The following is a 14658-nucleotide window of genomic DNA, read 5'->3' as shown; positions in this document are numbered from 1 at the left end:
TTGAATCCTGAATCCAGGATCCCCGCCCAATTTTCCAGCCTATCTACATACCAATATCCTATCCACCGAGCTGTCCCTCACAGCTACGATGCTTTGTTCATCACAACCTATTAACTCACCCCCACCCCCCATTCCAGACCATGTGATCTCCAGGGAGAGGCGAAAACCCAGAGTGAAAACCCCAGGGCCAATATGGGGAAAAAAAATCTGGGAAATTCCTCTCCGACCCCCTGAGGCGATCGAAACGAGTCCAGGAGATCACACTGGCCCTGATCGGAAAATGCTTCCCAACCCTAGTCATTTCCACTTCCACGAACACCATATGAATTCCCTGCCCCCGAGACAGGTTCCCAACTATCCGCAGTCTCGCTCTGTACTGGCACCAGCAAGATGATCATAGAATGAAGCCTTGAAACGAGAAACAAGGAACAATTAGCCCGCGCCGCTCCCTGGTCCAAACTAGACCACTCTTTTGTATCCCTCCATTCCCACTCCGTTCATATAGCTGTCTAGATAAGTCTTAAACGTTCCCAGTGTGTCCGCCTCCACCACCTTGCCCGGCAACACATTCCAGGCCCCCACGACCCTCTGTGTAAAATATGTCCTTCTGATATCTATACAATAGAAGCATTAAAGAAAGCCAGAAATATAGCACCTTTCACAATCTCAGGACTTTCCAAAGTGCTTTACAGCCCATGATATCATTTTGAAGTGCAGTCAGTTGCACGTAGGAAACACAAGTCAATTTGCACACAGCAAGATCCCATAAGTAGCAATGAAATATAATAGAATGGTTGCAACATGTACGGCTGGCTCATCATGTCCAAACCAAAGCCACTCAGCCAGTTGTGCTCCCCATCTTTTCCCTGTAGCTCTACAAATATTTTCTCTTCAGATAATTATTCAATTCCCTTTTGAAAGCCTTGAACCTGCCTCCACCGTACTCTTAGGCAGTGCATTCTAGGTCCAAACTGCTTGCTGTAGGGTGGCATGGTGGCTGAGGTTAGTACTGCTGTCTCACAGTGCCAGGGACCCAGCTTCGGTTCCCAGTTCGGGTCACTGTGTGGAGACTGCATGTTCTCCCCATGTCTGCGTGGGTTTTCTCCGGGTGCTCCGCTTTCCTCCCACTGTCTGAAAGATGTGCAGGTTAGGGTGCATTGGCTATGCTAAATTCTCCCTCAGTGTACCCGAACAGGCGCTGGATGTGGCGACTAGGGGATTTTTCACAGTAACTCCATTGCAGTGTTAATGTAAGCCAAGTTGTGACACTATCTTGTAAATTTGTAGTTTTCCTTATGTCACCTCTGGTTCTATTTCCAATCGCTTTAATTCTGTGCCCTCTGGTTCTCGATCCTTACATCAGCAGGAACAGTTTCTCCCCTATCTAATCTGTCCAGACCTCTCATGATTTTGACCACCTCTATCAAATCTCCTCTCTGCCTTCTCTTTTCGAAGGAGAGCAGTCCGAACCTCTCCAGTCTGTCCTTTGAAACATGTTCCGAATCTTTCTGGAACCCTTTGAAATGCCCCCACATTCTTGCTAAACTTAATGCCCAGAACTGATCACAATGCTACAGTGGGGGCTGAAGCAGTGGGGCTGCACAGTGGTTAGCACTGCTGCCTCATAGCACCAGGAACCCGGGTTCAATTCCCGGCTTGGGCCACTGTCTGTGTGGAGTTTGCACATTCTCTCCGTGCGTTTCCTCCGGGTGCTCCAGTTTCCTCCCACACTCCAAAGACGTGCTGGTTAGGTGCACGGGCCGTGCTAAATTCTCCCTCAGTGTACCCGAATAGGCGCTGTGGCGACTAGGAGACTGTCACAGTAACTTCAATGCAGTGTTAATGTAAGCCTACTTGTAACACTAATAAATAAACATAGAACATAGAACAGTACAGCACAGAACGGGCCCTTCGGCCCACGAAGTTGTGCCGAGCTTTATCTGAAACCAAGATCAAGCTATCCCACTCCCTATCATCCTGGTGTGCTCCATGTGCCTATCCAATAACCGCTTAAATGTTCCTAAAGTGTCTCACTCCACTATCACTGCAGGCAGTCCATTCCACACCCCAACCACTCTCTGCGTAAAGAACCTACCTCTGACATCCTTCCTATATCTCCCACCACGAACCCTATAGTTATGCCCCCTTGTAGTAGCTCCATCCACCCGAGGAAATAGTCTTTGAACGTTCACTCTATCTATCCCCTTCATCATTTTATAAACCTCTATTAAGTCTCCCCTCAGCCTCCTCCGCTCCAGAGCGAACAGCCCTAGCTCCCTCAACCTTTCCTCATAAGACCTACCCTCCAAACCAGGCAGCATCCCGGTAAATCTCCTCTGCACTCTTTCCAGCGCTTCCACATCCTTCTTATAGTGAGGTGACCAGAACTGCACACAATATTCCAAATGTGGTCTCACCAAGGTCCTGTACAGTTGCAGCATAACTCCACGGCTCTTAAACTCCAACCCCCTGTTAATAAAAGCTAACACACTATAGGCTTTCTTCACAGCTCTAGCCACTTGAGTGGCAACCTTTAGAGATCTGTGGATATGGACCCCAAGATCTCTCTGTTCCTCCAGTCTTCAGAACCCTACCTTTGACCCTGTAATCCACATTTAAATTAGTCCTACCAAAATGAATCACCTCACATTTATCAGGGTTAAACTCCATTTGCCATTTTTCAGCCCAGCTTTGCATCCTATCTATGTCTCTTTGCAGCCTACAACAGCCCTCCACCTCATCCACTACTCCACCAATCTTGGTGTCATCAGCAAATTTACTGATCCACCCTTCAGCCCCCTCCTCTAAGTCATTAATAAAAATCACAAAGAGCAGAGGAACAAGCACTGATCCCTGTGGCACTCCGCTAGCAACCTGCCTCCAATCTGAAAATTTTCCATCCACCACCACCCCGTCTTTGATCAGACAGTAAGAAGTTTAACACCACCAGGTTAAAGTCCAACAGGTTTATTTGGTAGCAAAAGCCACACAAGCTTTCGGAGCTCTAATATCCTGGAATTTAACGTGGTGTTGTTAAACTTCTTACTGTGTTTACCCCAGTCCAACGTCGGCATCTCCACATTTTGATCAGACAGCCAGTACCTATCCAATCGGCCAACTTTCCCTCTATCCCACACCTCCTCACTTTCATCATAAGCCGACCTTATCAAACGCCTTACTAAAATCCATGTATATGACATCAACTGCCCTACCTTCATCAACACACTTAATTACCTCCTCAAAAAATTCAATCAAATTTGTGAGGCACGACTTGCCCTTCACGAATCTGTGCTGACTATCCCGGATTAATCCGCATCTTTCTAAATGGTCGTAAATCCCATCCCTAAGGACCCTTTCCATCAATTTACCAATCACCGAAGTAAGACTAACCGGTCTATAATTACCAGGGTCATTTCTATTCCCTTTCTTAAACAGAGGAACAACATTTGCCATTCTCCAGTCCTCTGGCACTATCCCCGTAAGAAGTCTCACAACACCAGGTTAAAGTCCAACAGGTTTATTTGGTAGCAAATACCATAAGCTTTCGGAGCGCTGCCCCTTCGTCAGATGGAGTGAAAATCTGTTCTCCAACAGTGCACAGAAGCACAGAAATCAAGTTACAGAATACTAATTAGAATGCAAATCTCTACAGCCGGCCAGGTCTTAAAGGTACAGACAATGTGGGTGGAGGGAACATGAAACACAGGTTAAAGAGATGTGTATTGTCTCCAGACAGAACAGTTAGTGAGATTCTGCAAGATCAGGGGGAAAGCTGTGGGGGTTACTGATAATGTGACATAAATCAGTAACCCCCACAGTTTTCCCCTGATCTTGCAGAATCTTACTAGCTGTTCTGTCTGGAGACAATACACATCTCTAACCTGTGTTTAATGTTCCCTCCACCTGCATTATCTGTACCTTTAAGACCTGGCCGGCTGTAGAGATTTGCATTCTAATTAGTATTCCGTAACTTGATTTCTGTGTCTCTGTGCACTGTCGGAGAACAGATTTTCACTCCATCTGACGAAGGGGCAGCGCTCCAAAAGCTTATGGTATTTGCTACCAAATAAACCCGTTGGACTTTAACCTGGTGTTGTGAGACTTCTTACTGTGCTTACCCCAGTCCAACGCCGGCATCTCCACATCATGACTATCCCCGTGGACAGCGAGGACCCAAAGATCAAAGCCAAAGGCTCTGCAATCTCATCCCTTGCCTCCCAAAGAATCCTCGGATATATTTCATCAGGCCCAGGGGACTTATCGACCTTCAGTTTATTCAAAACTGCCAGGACATCCTCCCTCCGAACATCTATTTCCTCCAACCTATTAGCCTGTAACACCTTCTCTTCCTCAAAAACATGGCCCCTCTCCTTGGTGAACATTGAAGAAAAGTATTCATTCATCACCTCGCCTATCTCTACTGACTCCATACACAAGTTCCCACTACTGTCCTTGACTGGCCCTAACCTCACCCTGGTCATTCTTTTATTCCTCACATAAGAGTAAAAAGCTTTGGGGTTTTCCTTGATCCGACCCGTCAAGGACTTCTCATGTCCCCTCCTAGCTCTCCTAAGCCCCTTTTTCAGCTCATTCCTTGCTAACTTGTAACCCTCAATCAAGCCATCTGAACCTTGTTTCCTCATCCCTACATAAGCTTCCCTCTTCCTTTTCACAAGACATTCCACCTCTTTCGTGAACCATGGTTCCCTCACTCGGCCATTTCCTCCCTGCCTGACAGGGACATACCTATCAAGGACACCCAGTATTTGTTCCTTGAAAAAGTCCCACTTTTCATTAGTTCCTTTCCCTGACAGTTTCTGTTCCCAACTTATGCCCCCTAATTCTTGCCTAGTCGCATCATAATTACCTCTCCCCCAATTGTAAACCTTGCCCCGCCGTACAGCCCTATCCCTCTCCATTGCAATAACAAAAGACACCAAATTGTGGTCACTATCTCCAAAGTGCTCTCCCACAACCAAATCTAACACTTGGCCCGGTTCATTTCCCAGTACCAAATCCAATGTGGCCTCACCTCTTGTCGGCCTATCCACATATTGTGTCAGGAAACCCTCCTGCACACACTGCACAAAAACTGCCCCATCAGAACTATTTGACCTACAAAGGTTCCAATCAATATTTGGAAAGTTAAAGTCCCCCATGACAACTCCCTGCGACCCCCACACATATCCATAATCTGCTTAGCAATTTCTTCCTCCACATCTCTATTACTATTTGGGGGCCTATAGTAAACTCCTAACAACGTGAACACTCCTTTCCTATTTCTAACCTCAGCCCATATTACCTCAGTGTGCAGATCCCCCTCGAAGTGCCTTTCCGCAGCTGTTAAACTATCCTTGATTAACAATGCCACTCTTCCACCTCTTTTACCAGCTTCCCTACACTTAGTGAAACATCTATACCCCGGAACGTCCAACAACCATTCCTGTCCTTGTTCTACCCACGTCTCCGTAATGGCCACAACATCGTAGTCCCAAGTACCAATCCACGCCCCAAGTTCATCTACCTTGTTCCGGATGCTCCTTGCATTGAAGTAGACACACTTCAACCCACCTTCCTGTCTACTGGTACCCACCCTTGACCCTGATACCTTCCCCAATACATCACCACCCTCACTGACCTCTGGACTACAACTCCTTTTCCCACTCCCCTGACAAATTAGTTTAAACCCCCCTGAAGAGCCGTAGCAAATTTCCCTCCTAGGATATTGGTGCCCCTCTGGTTCAGGTGCACCCCGTCCTGTTTGTACAGGTCCCACCTTCCCCAGAATGTGTTCCAATTATCCACGTATCTGAAACCCTCCCTCCTACACCATCCCTGCAACCACATGTTTAACTGCACTCTCTCCCTGTTCCTCAACTCGCTATCACGTGGCACCGGCAACGTACCAGAGATGACCACATGTTTTGTCTTGGCTCTCAGCTTCCAGCCCAACTCCCGAAATTCCTGCTTTAAATCCCCGTCCCTTCTCTTACCTATGTCGTTAGTACCAATATGTACCACGACTTGTGACTGTTTCCCCTCCCCCTTCAGAATCCGGAAAACACGGTCCGAGACGTCACATACCATCCGTGAGTCTCTTTTGCTGCCACAGAACCTCCTATCTATCCCTCTAACTAACGAGTCCCCAATAACTATTGCCCTCCCGCTCTGCCCCTTACCCTCCCGAGCCACAGAGACGGACACAGTGCTGGAGATCCTCTCACTGCGGCTCACCACTGGTATGTCATCCCCCTCAACCGTATCCAAAGCGGAATACTTGTTGCTAAGTGGAACGACCACAGGGGATCCCTGCACGGACTGCTTCCTCCCAGCCCCTCTCACCGTCACCCATCTGTTTTCATTCCTTGGAGTAACTGTATTCCTAAAGCTTCTGTCTATGGCCACCTCTGCGTCCCTAATGATGCTAAGTTCATCCAACTCCAGCTCCCTAACACGGTTTTGGAGGAGCTGCAGATGGGTGCACTTCCCACAGATGTAATCAGCAGGGACACTGTCGTCGTCCCTCACCTCAAACATAGTGCAAGAGGAACATAGCACTGCCTGCACACCCATCCCCTCTAGATACCTTGCCAGTACCAGGTCGAAACAGCAAAAATGTATTAAACTCACCCCTGTTCACCTTTTCTGCCTAAGCCCTGTGAGCCAAAGCCTTGTAGCTCACACTACAAGGCTTTGGCTTCCCACACACTCCACTGCCCGCTCCCGACGCTGCCCGCTGTATACTGCAGCCTACCTTTTACACTTCGCGCGCTTAAAAAACCCTTCCCAGACTCCTTAGCAGCCCACTTCCAGTTTTCACTTTAAACTTAAGAAAAATACTACTACAAAAGTAAAGGCCAACAAAAAACACACACGAGCTGACTAATTAAATAAATAAATAATCCAATCAATCTCTCACCAGCACTCCTGCCTCCAATCACTCCCTCTCAGCTTGCTCCAGTGGAACAATGAGCTTTAAACTTTAAAACTTGTGTTTTATGCAGGTTTAATACCATTTCCTTATTTTTGTACTCGATGCCTCTCTCTACATAAATCCCAATCTCTCTCATTCCTTATTAATAACTTTTTCAATCTGCCCTGCCACCTTCAACCACATGTGCAAAGACAATGAATCAGACTCGTGTACACTTCGCTCCCTATGCTAACGCATCCTCTTTTAGTATACTGTCTCGCCTCATTCTCCCAACCAGAAGGTATCACTTCACACTTCTCTGCATTAAATTTCATCTGCCACATGTCCACCCATTCCACCAGATAATGATGAGATAATCTGTTTGACCGAGGGATAAATATTGGCCAGGAGAGATGTCTGGTTTTGGGGAGAAGTCCCCTATTCTTCTTAGAAATAGTGCCATGAGATCTTTCATATCCACCCAAGCGGACGGGCCTCTGTCATGCATAAGATGGCACCTGTGACAGTGTTGCACTCACTCAGTACTGCACTGGGAGTTTCAGCCAGGATTTTATGCTCAATTCTCTGGAGTGGGACTTTCAATCTCAATCTGCTAATTCTCAGGCAAGAGTACTACCAACAGACCCACATTAAACAAAGGAAAAGACAGGGGGGATGGGGGGAGAATATAATTACTTTGCAGATGATAAGGAGGAGTATGTTAATGCTGATAAGTCAGGCAGATTCCCCACCAGCAGAATGGTACAGCAATGACGTGAATATCTGATTGTAAATGGGAAACTGCCCTTGCATGGGAAACAACAAGTAACAGCTGTTACTCACTGGAACTATGCACTTCAGTTACGGATTTAAGATCACCTGAATTGCTGGGTTGCTTCTGCTCCTCAATTGCTGCCTAAAGCCATATTTTAAGTGTCGCCTACCACACATTTTTCACACACTTGCTCTTGAAGAGAACACATTCGACCAACTCTTGACGCTCACAAGTTGCAATGCATCAGCTTTTGCAATCAGCCTATTGTACAACAAGTGTCACTGAGTGATAACAGATTGACAGAGCTACAAATAGCTCTTAAACAAAAACCAAAAGATTGCAACGGTTTAAAGTTGACATTTTATTTTATCCATTGAGATGGAGTCCAAAATGTGACAATGTCCCTGTACCTAAAAAATATAGTTAAAGAGGAGCTTCAAATGTTCAGATGAGCCAGCAGTGATCTGATCTTCAATCTGCACACATTTGTAATTCGCTTCAGTAAAAACCAGAGTCTGAAGTGGTCCAGTTGGGAGCCTGCAAAACAAGAGAGAGACCAAATCCATTAGGAAAAACACGGGAGGTTTATTTAGCATTGGCGTCTTATTAATTGAACACATTCAGAGTTGAAGACCTTGTCTGTAATATTTCTAGACTCCGGTTGCAGTTTACTGAATAAGGAAATCTGTGCCCCAATTAATGCTTTGCAGCCATTACATTGTATGTTTAGAATACTGTCTCAGAGTTCCAGAAACCAGATGTCCATAAACAACTAAACTATTAGTGTCTGAAGTGTGAAGCATCATCGCTTTAAGTGCTATTAGCTGAACTCAGTCACGCTGCTGCTTAGCCTAAAATGGGAATTCAGATACTAACTTTTTAAAGCTCATCAACAAAAAGCAAACTCCTCTGCAAAGTCCTGCTGAAATGGGAGAATCAGCTGGCTGTGGCACCAATGCAACAGGTGGCCAAGCTTCTAGCCCGAGGAACAGGAGACCATTCAGCCCCTCAAGCCTAATCTACTATGCAATTAAATCATTGCGAATCTTTACTCTCATTCACCCGCCTTGGCTCTGTAATCCTTAAAAAATGCATTCAGTAATTTAATGCAGCAGTGGTGAGGCTGTACATACAAACTGGACTACAGTCCCAAGAGTATTGTCGCCCACAAAATTATTTGTGTTTCTCTCCCTCAATGCAGCATCATTTCTCAAAACACTTGCAGCTAATGTGACAAAGCTGATTCCAGCCAATCTCATCAAAATGGAGAAATAAATAAAACTCTTGTCTGAGTAGCATCCAAATCTAAATTTCCGCACTGGAGACCATGATTTAACAGGCCTGGCAGAACATTCTTCATGTTTGCAAACTAAAGAAGAATAATATCAAGCTGGGTAAATTTCCTTGCACGGTGATAATCACTAACCATTTGGAACGACCTTGGCCTTTAACTGAAACAGCTCAGCTAACTTGTGTATTTTCCCTTGTCTTCAGGTAAAGGCAATGCCGCTTGGCAGCTTGCAATTGTTTCCAGAGTTATTATTCCAGAAATCCAAGATCACACAGCTGGCAGCTGTGGTTATACTTTTGAGCCCTGAGCCAAAGAGTCAAGGGAAATCTGGGTCAACCATAGACTCAAAGTGCAGAAGAAGCTCTTTGGCCCATCAAGTCTGCACCCACATGCGAGCAACACCTAACCCCCCCTCAACTAATCCCCTTTACCAGCACTTGGCCCATAGCCTTGAATGTTATGATGTGCCAAGTTCTCATACAGATACTTTTGAACAGATGTGAGGCATCCCGCCTCCACCACCCTCCTAGGCAGCGCATTCCAGGCCCTCACCACCCTCCGGGTAAAAATGTTTTTCCTCAAATCCCCCCAAACCTCCTGCCCCTCACCTTGAACCTATGTCCCCTCGTGACTGACCCTTCAACTAGGGGGAACAGTTTTTGCTTATCCACCCTGTCCATGTCCCTCATAATCTTGTACAATTCGATCAGGTCGCCCCTCAGTCTTCAGTTGCCAATGAAAACAACCCAAGCCTATCCAATCTCTCTTCATAACTTAAACGCTCCATTCCAGGCAGCATCCTGGTGAATCTCCTTTGCGCCCCCTCCAGTGCAATTACATCCTTCCGATAATGTGCCAACCAGAACTGCACACAGTGCTCCAGCTGTGGCCTCACCAAAGTTCTATACAACTCCAACATGACTTCCCTGCTTTTGTAATCTGTACCTCGATTGATAAAGACAAGTGTCCCATATGCCCTTTTCACTACCCTACTAACATGTCCTTCCGCCTTCAGAGATCTACGGACAAGGTCCCTTTGTTCCACAGAGCTTTCTAGTGTCATGTCATTCACTGAATACTTCCTTGTCAAATTGCTCCTTCCAAAGTGTATCATCTCACACTTTCCAGGGCTAAGTTCCATCTGCCATTTACGCAGTCAGCAAAAACCCAAAACTGGAGTAAAAACAGGTGAAAAGCAACGTGAAGCAAGCAGAAATAAAACAGAAATCCCAAATACACAATTTATTCCAACACAATTTCGAACAACGCTGTACAGGTGCTGCGTACTGTTCACAATAGTATTCAGAGTTGTGTCGCGGTTTTGTAAAAGGAGCGGGAATACATTCCAGCTCAATAATCATAGAATGAAATCATAGAAATCACATTCCAGCTCAAATATTAGACTTGAAAAGTTTGTGTTTCTAATAAGTTGGTCTTAACCTGACTCCACATCCTATATAAAATTTGAGATTTTGGTTCCACAGTTCATTCCAACTAAATACAATTGTACAGAGGCAAGGCTAAAAAAAAGTGGCTAATATGTTTCTGATCGATTCAAGACTGAACGGCAGAGCAGGAAAAATTTCCCTTCTCACAACAGAGGAAAAGTGTCTCAAAGTAGTCCGGCCTCTCCCTTGGTTAAAAAGAAATGCCCAGAGCTTCATCATGGAGAACAGTATCAGGGGACACTCAGTATGAGAATGTACTCAAGAATTCCATGACTGGATTATGCCAACTATCTCTGTTATTCTGCTCAATTCAATCTCCTACACAGACAGAAATTCAATTAGAATGGACTAGAAGTGAGACGGGAAGAAATAAATAGAATCTTTCACAGTAGAATCAGCACCTGCAATGGATAAATATTTAATTAAACCCAATAGAGAATATTCCCAACTTCTGGGTAGTAAGGACATTTTCACGGTATTGTTTCCATGTTCGTTATGAGTCAGTGCTTCTTCACAGAATGGTTCTGATCAGTGAACAGACACACATTGCATGAATTACGTTAGCGCACAGCGTCAGAAGCTTGATCTGTTAAAGCCATGGAAAGCTGCTCATTTCAGTAAAATTTACAATATACAAAAGGGTCTTTGCACTTTGTCAAAGGTTAAGAACACTGCTCAGCTAACCAGCTGCTGCAGGACCGATGTAGCAATCACAACAAGTGCAAAATTACTACCATATGCCTCCAGTGGTCGTTCAGATATGTTTAGTTTTAACTTGTTAATAAGTGTCACTGTCTTGAAAATAAAAATGTTCCAGGTATGGAGTTTATAAACCTTCATAAGGAAACAGGTCCACACCACCAAACCCACTATTAACCATCTAACAACTAAACAAATTTCAATTATCAAAATGGGGAGTTGATCAAACTTTCATAGCTCTCAAAGTCTTTACACATTACTAACAATGCTTTAATGGGTCTACTATGTGGAATTTAGAGAGAGGCCATTCAGCCCAACCAGTTCTTGCTACCATTTATGCTCCACTTGAGCCACCTCCCAACCCTCTTGACCTCACCCTATCAGCATATCCTTCTACTCCTTTCTCCCATCCAGCTTCCAATTCAATGTATCTCAGTTGTTCACTTCATCCACTCCCTGTGGGAGTGAATTCACATTCTCACCACTCTCTGGGTAAAGAAGCTTCTCCCAAATTCCCCGTTGGATTTATTGGTGACCACATTTAAAAAAATTATTTCTCAGAATGTGGGCATTGCTGGCTCGGCTCAGCATTTATTGCCCATCCCTAATTGCCTTCAAGGTGGTGGTGGTGAGCTGCCTTCTTGAACTGCTGCAGTCCCCAAGATGTAGGCACACCCATAGTGACGTTAGGAAGTGTGTTCCAGGATTTTGACCCAGCGACAGTGACGGAACGGTGACATCATTCCAGGTCAGGATGGCTTGGAGGGAAACTTCCAGGTGATAGTGTATTGATGGCATCTAATGTTGCTCTTCCGCACAAGGAACCACTTCTATGCTATCAAAATCTTCCATAATCTTAAAGGTCTTTATCAGGTCAACAATCAGCCTTCACTTCTCATGAGAAAAGAAATCTAACCAGCTCAATATTTACCAATAAGTATATCCTTGCAGCTCTAGTAAACCTTTTTGCAACTTTTCCAATGTCTCTATATCTTCTTTATATGGCACCTTAACTGTGCACTGCATTCCAAGTGGAAGTGAAAGAAACTTCTTTCCAGCACTGAAAGTGGATTCAAAAAGTTATGATCACTCAATTATCCTCAATGCCTTTGGGAGCAGATTTTTCATATTTACTGCCTCACCCAGTTTCTTTATTTTTTTTACCCACGTTCCACTGAACTTTATTACTCTCCCCTAACTTCACTCAATCAGCTTCCATACAACTCTGTCTCAGTCATTCCTTGGCATTTTCTCTGCCTCATTCTCCCCCTCTCTGCCCAGAGGCCTGGCTTGCCACTCTGCTAAATATTTCGCCTCCACCTCTTTTGCCTTCTCCATAGACGGGAGTTTCATTTCCAGGGTGCAGGCATCCTTTTCCTGTTTCTCCAGTGTAGCCCTCAATAAAAGATACTTGAACATCTAACAACCAGATAGATATAAACAAAACTGGGACTTCTACTGAGGCTGCGTGACGTTTGGGACGGTGAAACCCATTGTGAGTAGGCTGTTGAGCATCCACATTCCATTTCACACCTTACTCCCGGGCACAGGCAGAAGATCTGCCCATCTCAAACACCTTCCAATTCTGATGAAAATTCTTCCCCTCGGGACTCTGGGTGAAGCAGCCAACTGCAATAACCCCAGCTAACCAGCAACTGTAAGTGTTCTCTGAAGATCATAACAAGCTGCTTTTAATGGAATGTTAGCGACTGCATTCTCCATCGCATGCTTCAGTAATCTATGCCAGAGAGCTCTGGCTCTGCAGAAAGAAACACTACTTGACAAATAACCAATCTATTGATCTAAGGATCAATAGACATTATAGACATACTCTCGACCATTCCGATCCAACTCAAATAACCTATACAAATCAGCAGACTCCAATCCCTTCATTATTTTAAAATCTCAACCACCTCCCCTCTGAAACTGCTATATTCCAAAGTAAAGAGCCTCAGGATTTAAGGGTAACTGTTGAATGCCAGAGAACGGCGGAATGGAAAGATGAGAATTTTACTTTACACAGCGGGTAGTGAGGATTTGGAATGCACTGGAAACAGACTCAAGAATAACTCATCATTGGATGATAACTTCAAAAATAAACATTTATAGGGTTGAGAGAAAAAGCAGGGGAATGAATAACTCTTTCAAGAACGTGTGCAAGTATGGTGGGGTGAATGGCCTCTCTCTGTGTTGCAAAATTCTATAGAGTACCTAAAACATCCCCCCCCCCCCCACCCCCACCTAGAGGCCCAAGGAGTGAACAGTTAGCGGGGATTTGCTCCTTGTTCTCTCAGCATTAATGTATTGGGAAACCGAGCAATATTGAGTCAAGGTGAGATACACAGGGAGGGCAGTAATATTGAGCAGGGTCTTCTTGTTTCTTGGCAGTTGCCAATCCACAAATGCCCACATTAAAGCAAAAGGATGCATGAAATCCAGTTTTTTAAAAAGACTTTCAAATCTTCCTTGGTACTAAAATGCAGTAATTTAAGAGCAGGGAGACTCGTTTTACAAGCTGACACATCTGGTACAACTGCACACATTGAGTGGTAAAAAAACAGACTGCTCGAGGTTCTGAGCTGTAAAATTACACATGTTGTGGATCTGGAATGTCAGTATTACATTTTAATCAGTGTCAAGAGTCGTCTATTAAAGACTTACAAAACAGGTTTAGATCTCTTACATCCACACTATAGTCTCAAGGCAATTCCTTGATTTACACCAATACCCAAAGAATATGAAGGAGACATATAGAGAAGCACAAAAGTACCACGAGCAATTGATTTAGAAGGGCCACTTTCAATTGCAGATGAGGGTATGTATTTCTCAAAATCATTTCTTCTATTCTCAGGACTGTGCAGACCGCTGGCAAGGCCAGCATTTATTGCCCAATCCTAGCGGCCCTTGAGAAGGTGGTGAGCCATCTCCTTGAATTGCTACACTGTGGGGTGAAGATGCTCTCAGTGCTGTTAGCGAGGGAGTTTCTCTGTGAGTCAATCTAGTTCCAGGTCAGGATGCTGAGAGACTCGGGGGTAGTGCTTGAAACGTCTCAATCAAGAGCACAGGAAAACCAGAGGGAAGAAAAACTCAATATGGGGCTGAGCACCAGAATGATCATCTTACATCTTTAATATTCAGAAGTTTCCTTTGGATAACTCTTGGCTAACTCCTCCCACCCCTCAAAAGAAATACAGAATCATTAGATATGAAGGTATATGACCAATTAAGTGGTAAATGTCGGAGTGAATCGAGGTGTGTAAGCCTCATATAATTTCGATGAAACTGTCACGGTCAGTCCAAGCAAGATACATGGTTAGTTTTGAGTATAGCTGCTTCCTTGAGATGCAACATCCTCAAGCGGTCAAAGCATCACAACCAAGGTTAATACACTGAAACGGGCCTTTTAGAAACGGCACCATGAACCGAGCTGCTGAAATAGCAGCTGGGACTGCTGATTTGCCTCTGGTCCAAGGGCAAGCAACCTGTTCCCATCTCGTCAGCCCACTAGAGGAGCAACGAAAAAGAACTTGGA

The 14658-nt window shown here is 44.8% G+C and overlaps 1 protein-coding gene across 1 annotated transcript in view; it reads right to left on the bottom strand.

Annotated features, from left to right (window-relative positions):
- Window positions 1–8034: 8034 nt before the first annotated feature.
- LOC144495994 (eukaryotic translation initiation factor 3 subunit E) overlaps window positions 8035–14658 on the bottom strand; it is a 128268-nt gene continuing 121644 nt past the window's right edge. The window contains exon 13 of the mRNA XM_078216920.1: window positions 8035–8225. Within this exon, the coding sequence (XP_078073046.1) occupies window positions 8187–8225 (39 nt within the window). The 3' untranslated portion in view covers window positions 8035–8186. The remainder of the gene's footprint in view (window positions 8226–14658) is intronic.

Source organism: Mustelus asterias, chromosome 7, assembly GCF_964213995.1.
Source record: "Mustelus asterias chromosome 7, sMusAst1.hap1.1, whole genome shotgun sequence".
NCBI lineage: Eukaryota > Metazoa > Chordata > Chondrichthyes > Carcharhiniformes > Triakidae > Mustelus > Mustelus asterias.
This window is presented reverse-complemented; position numbering and strand designations above follow the sequence as displayed.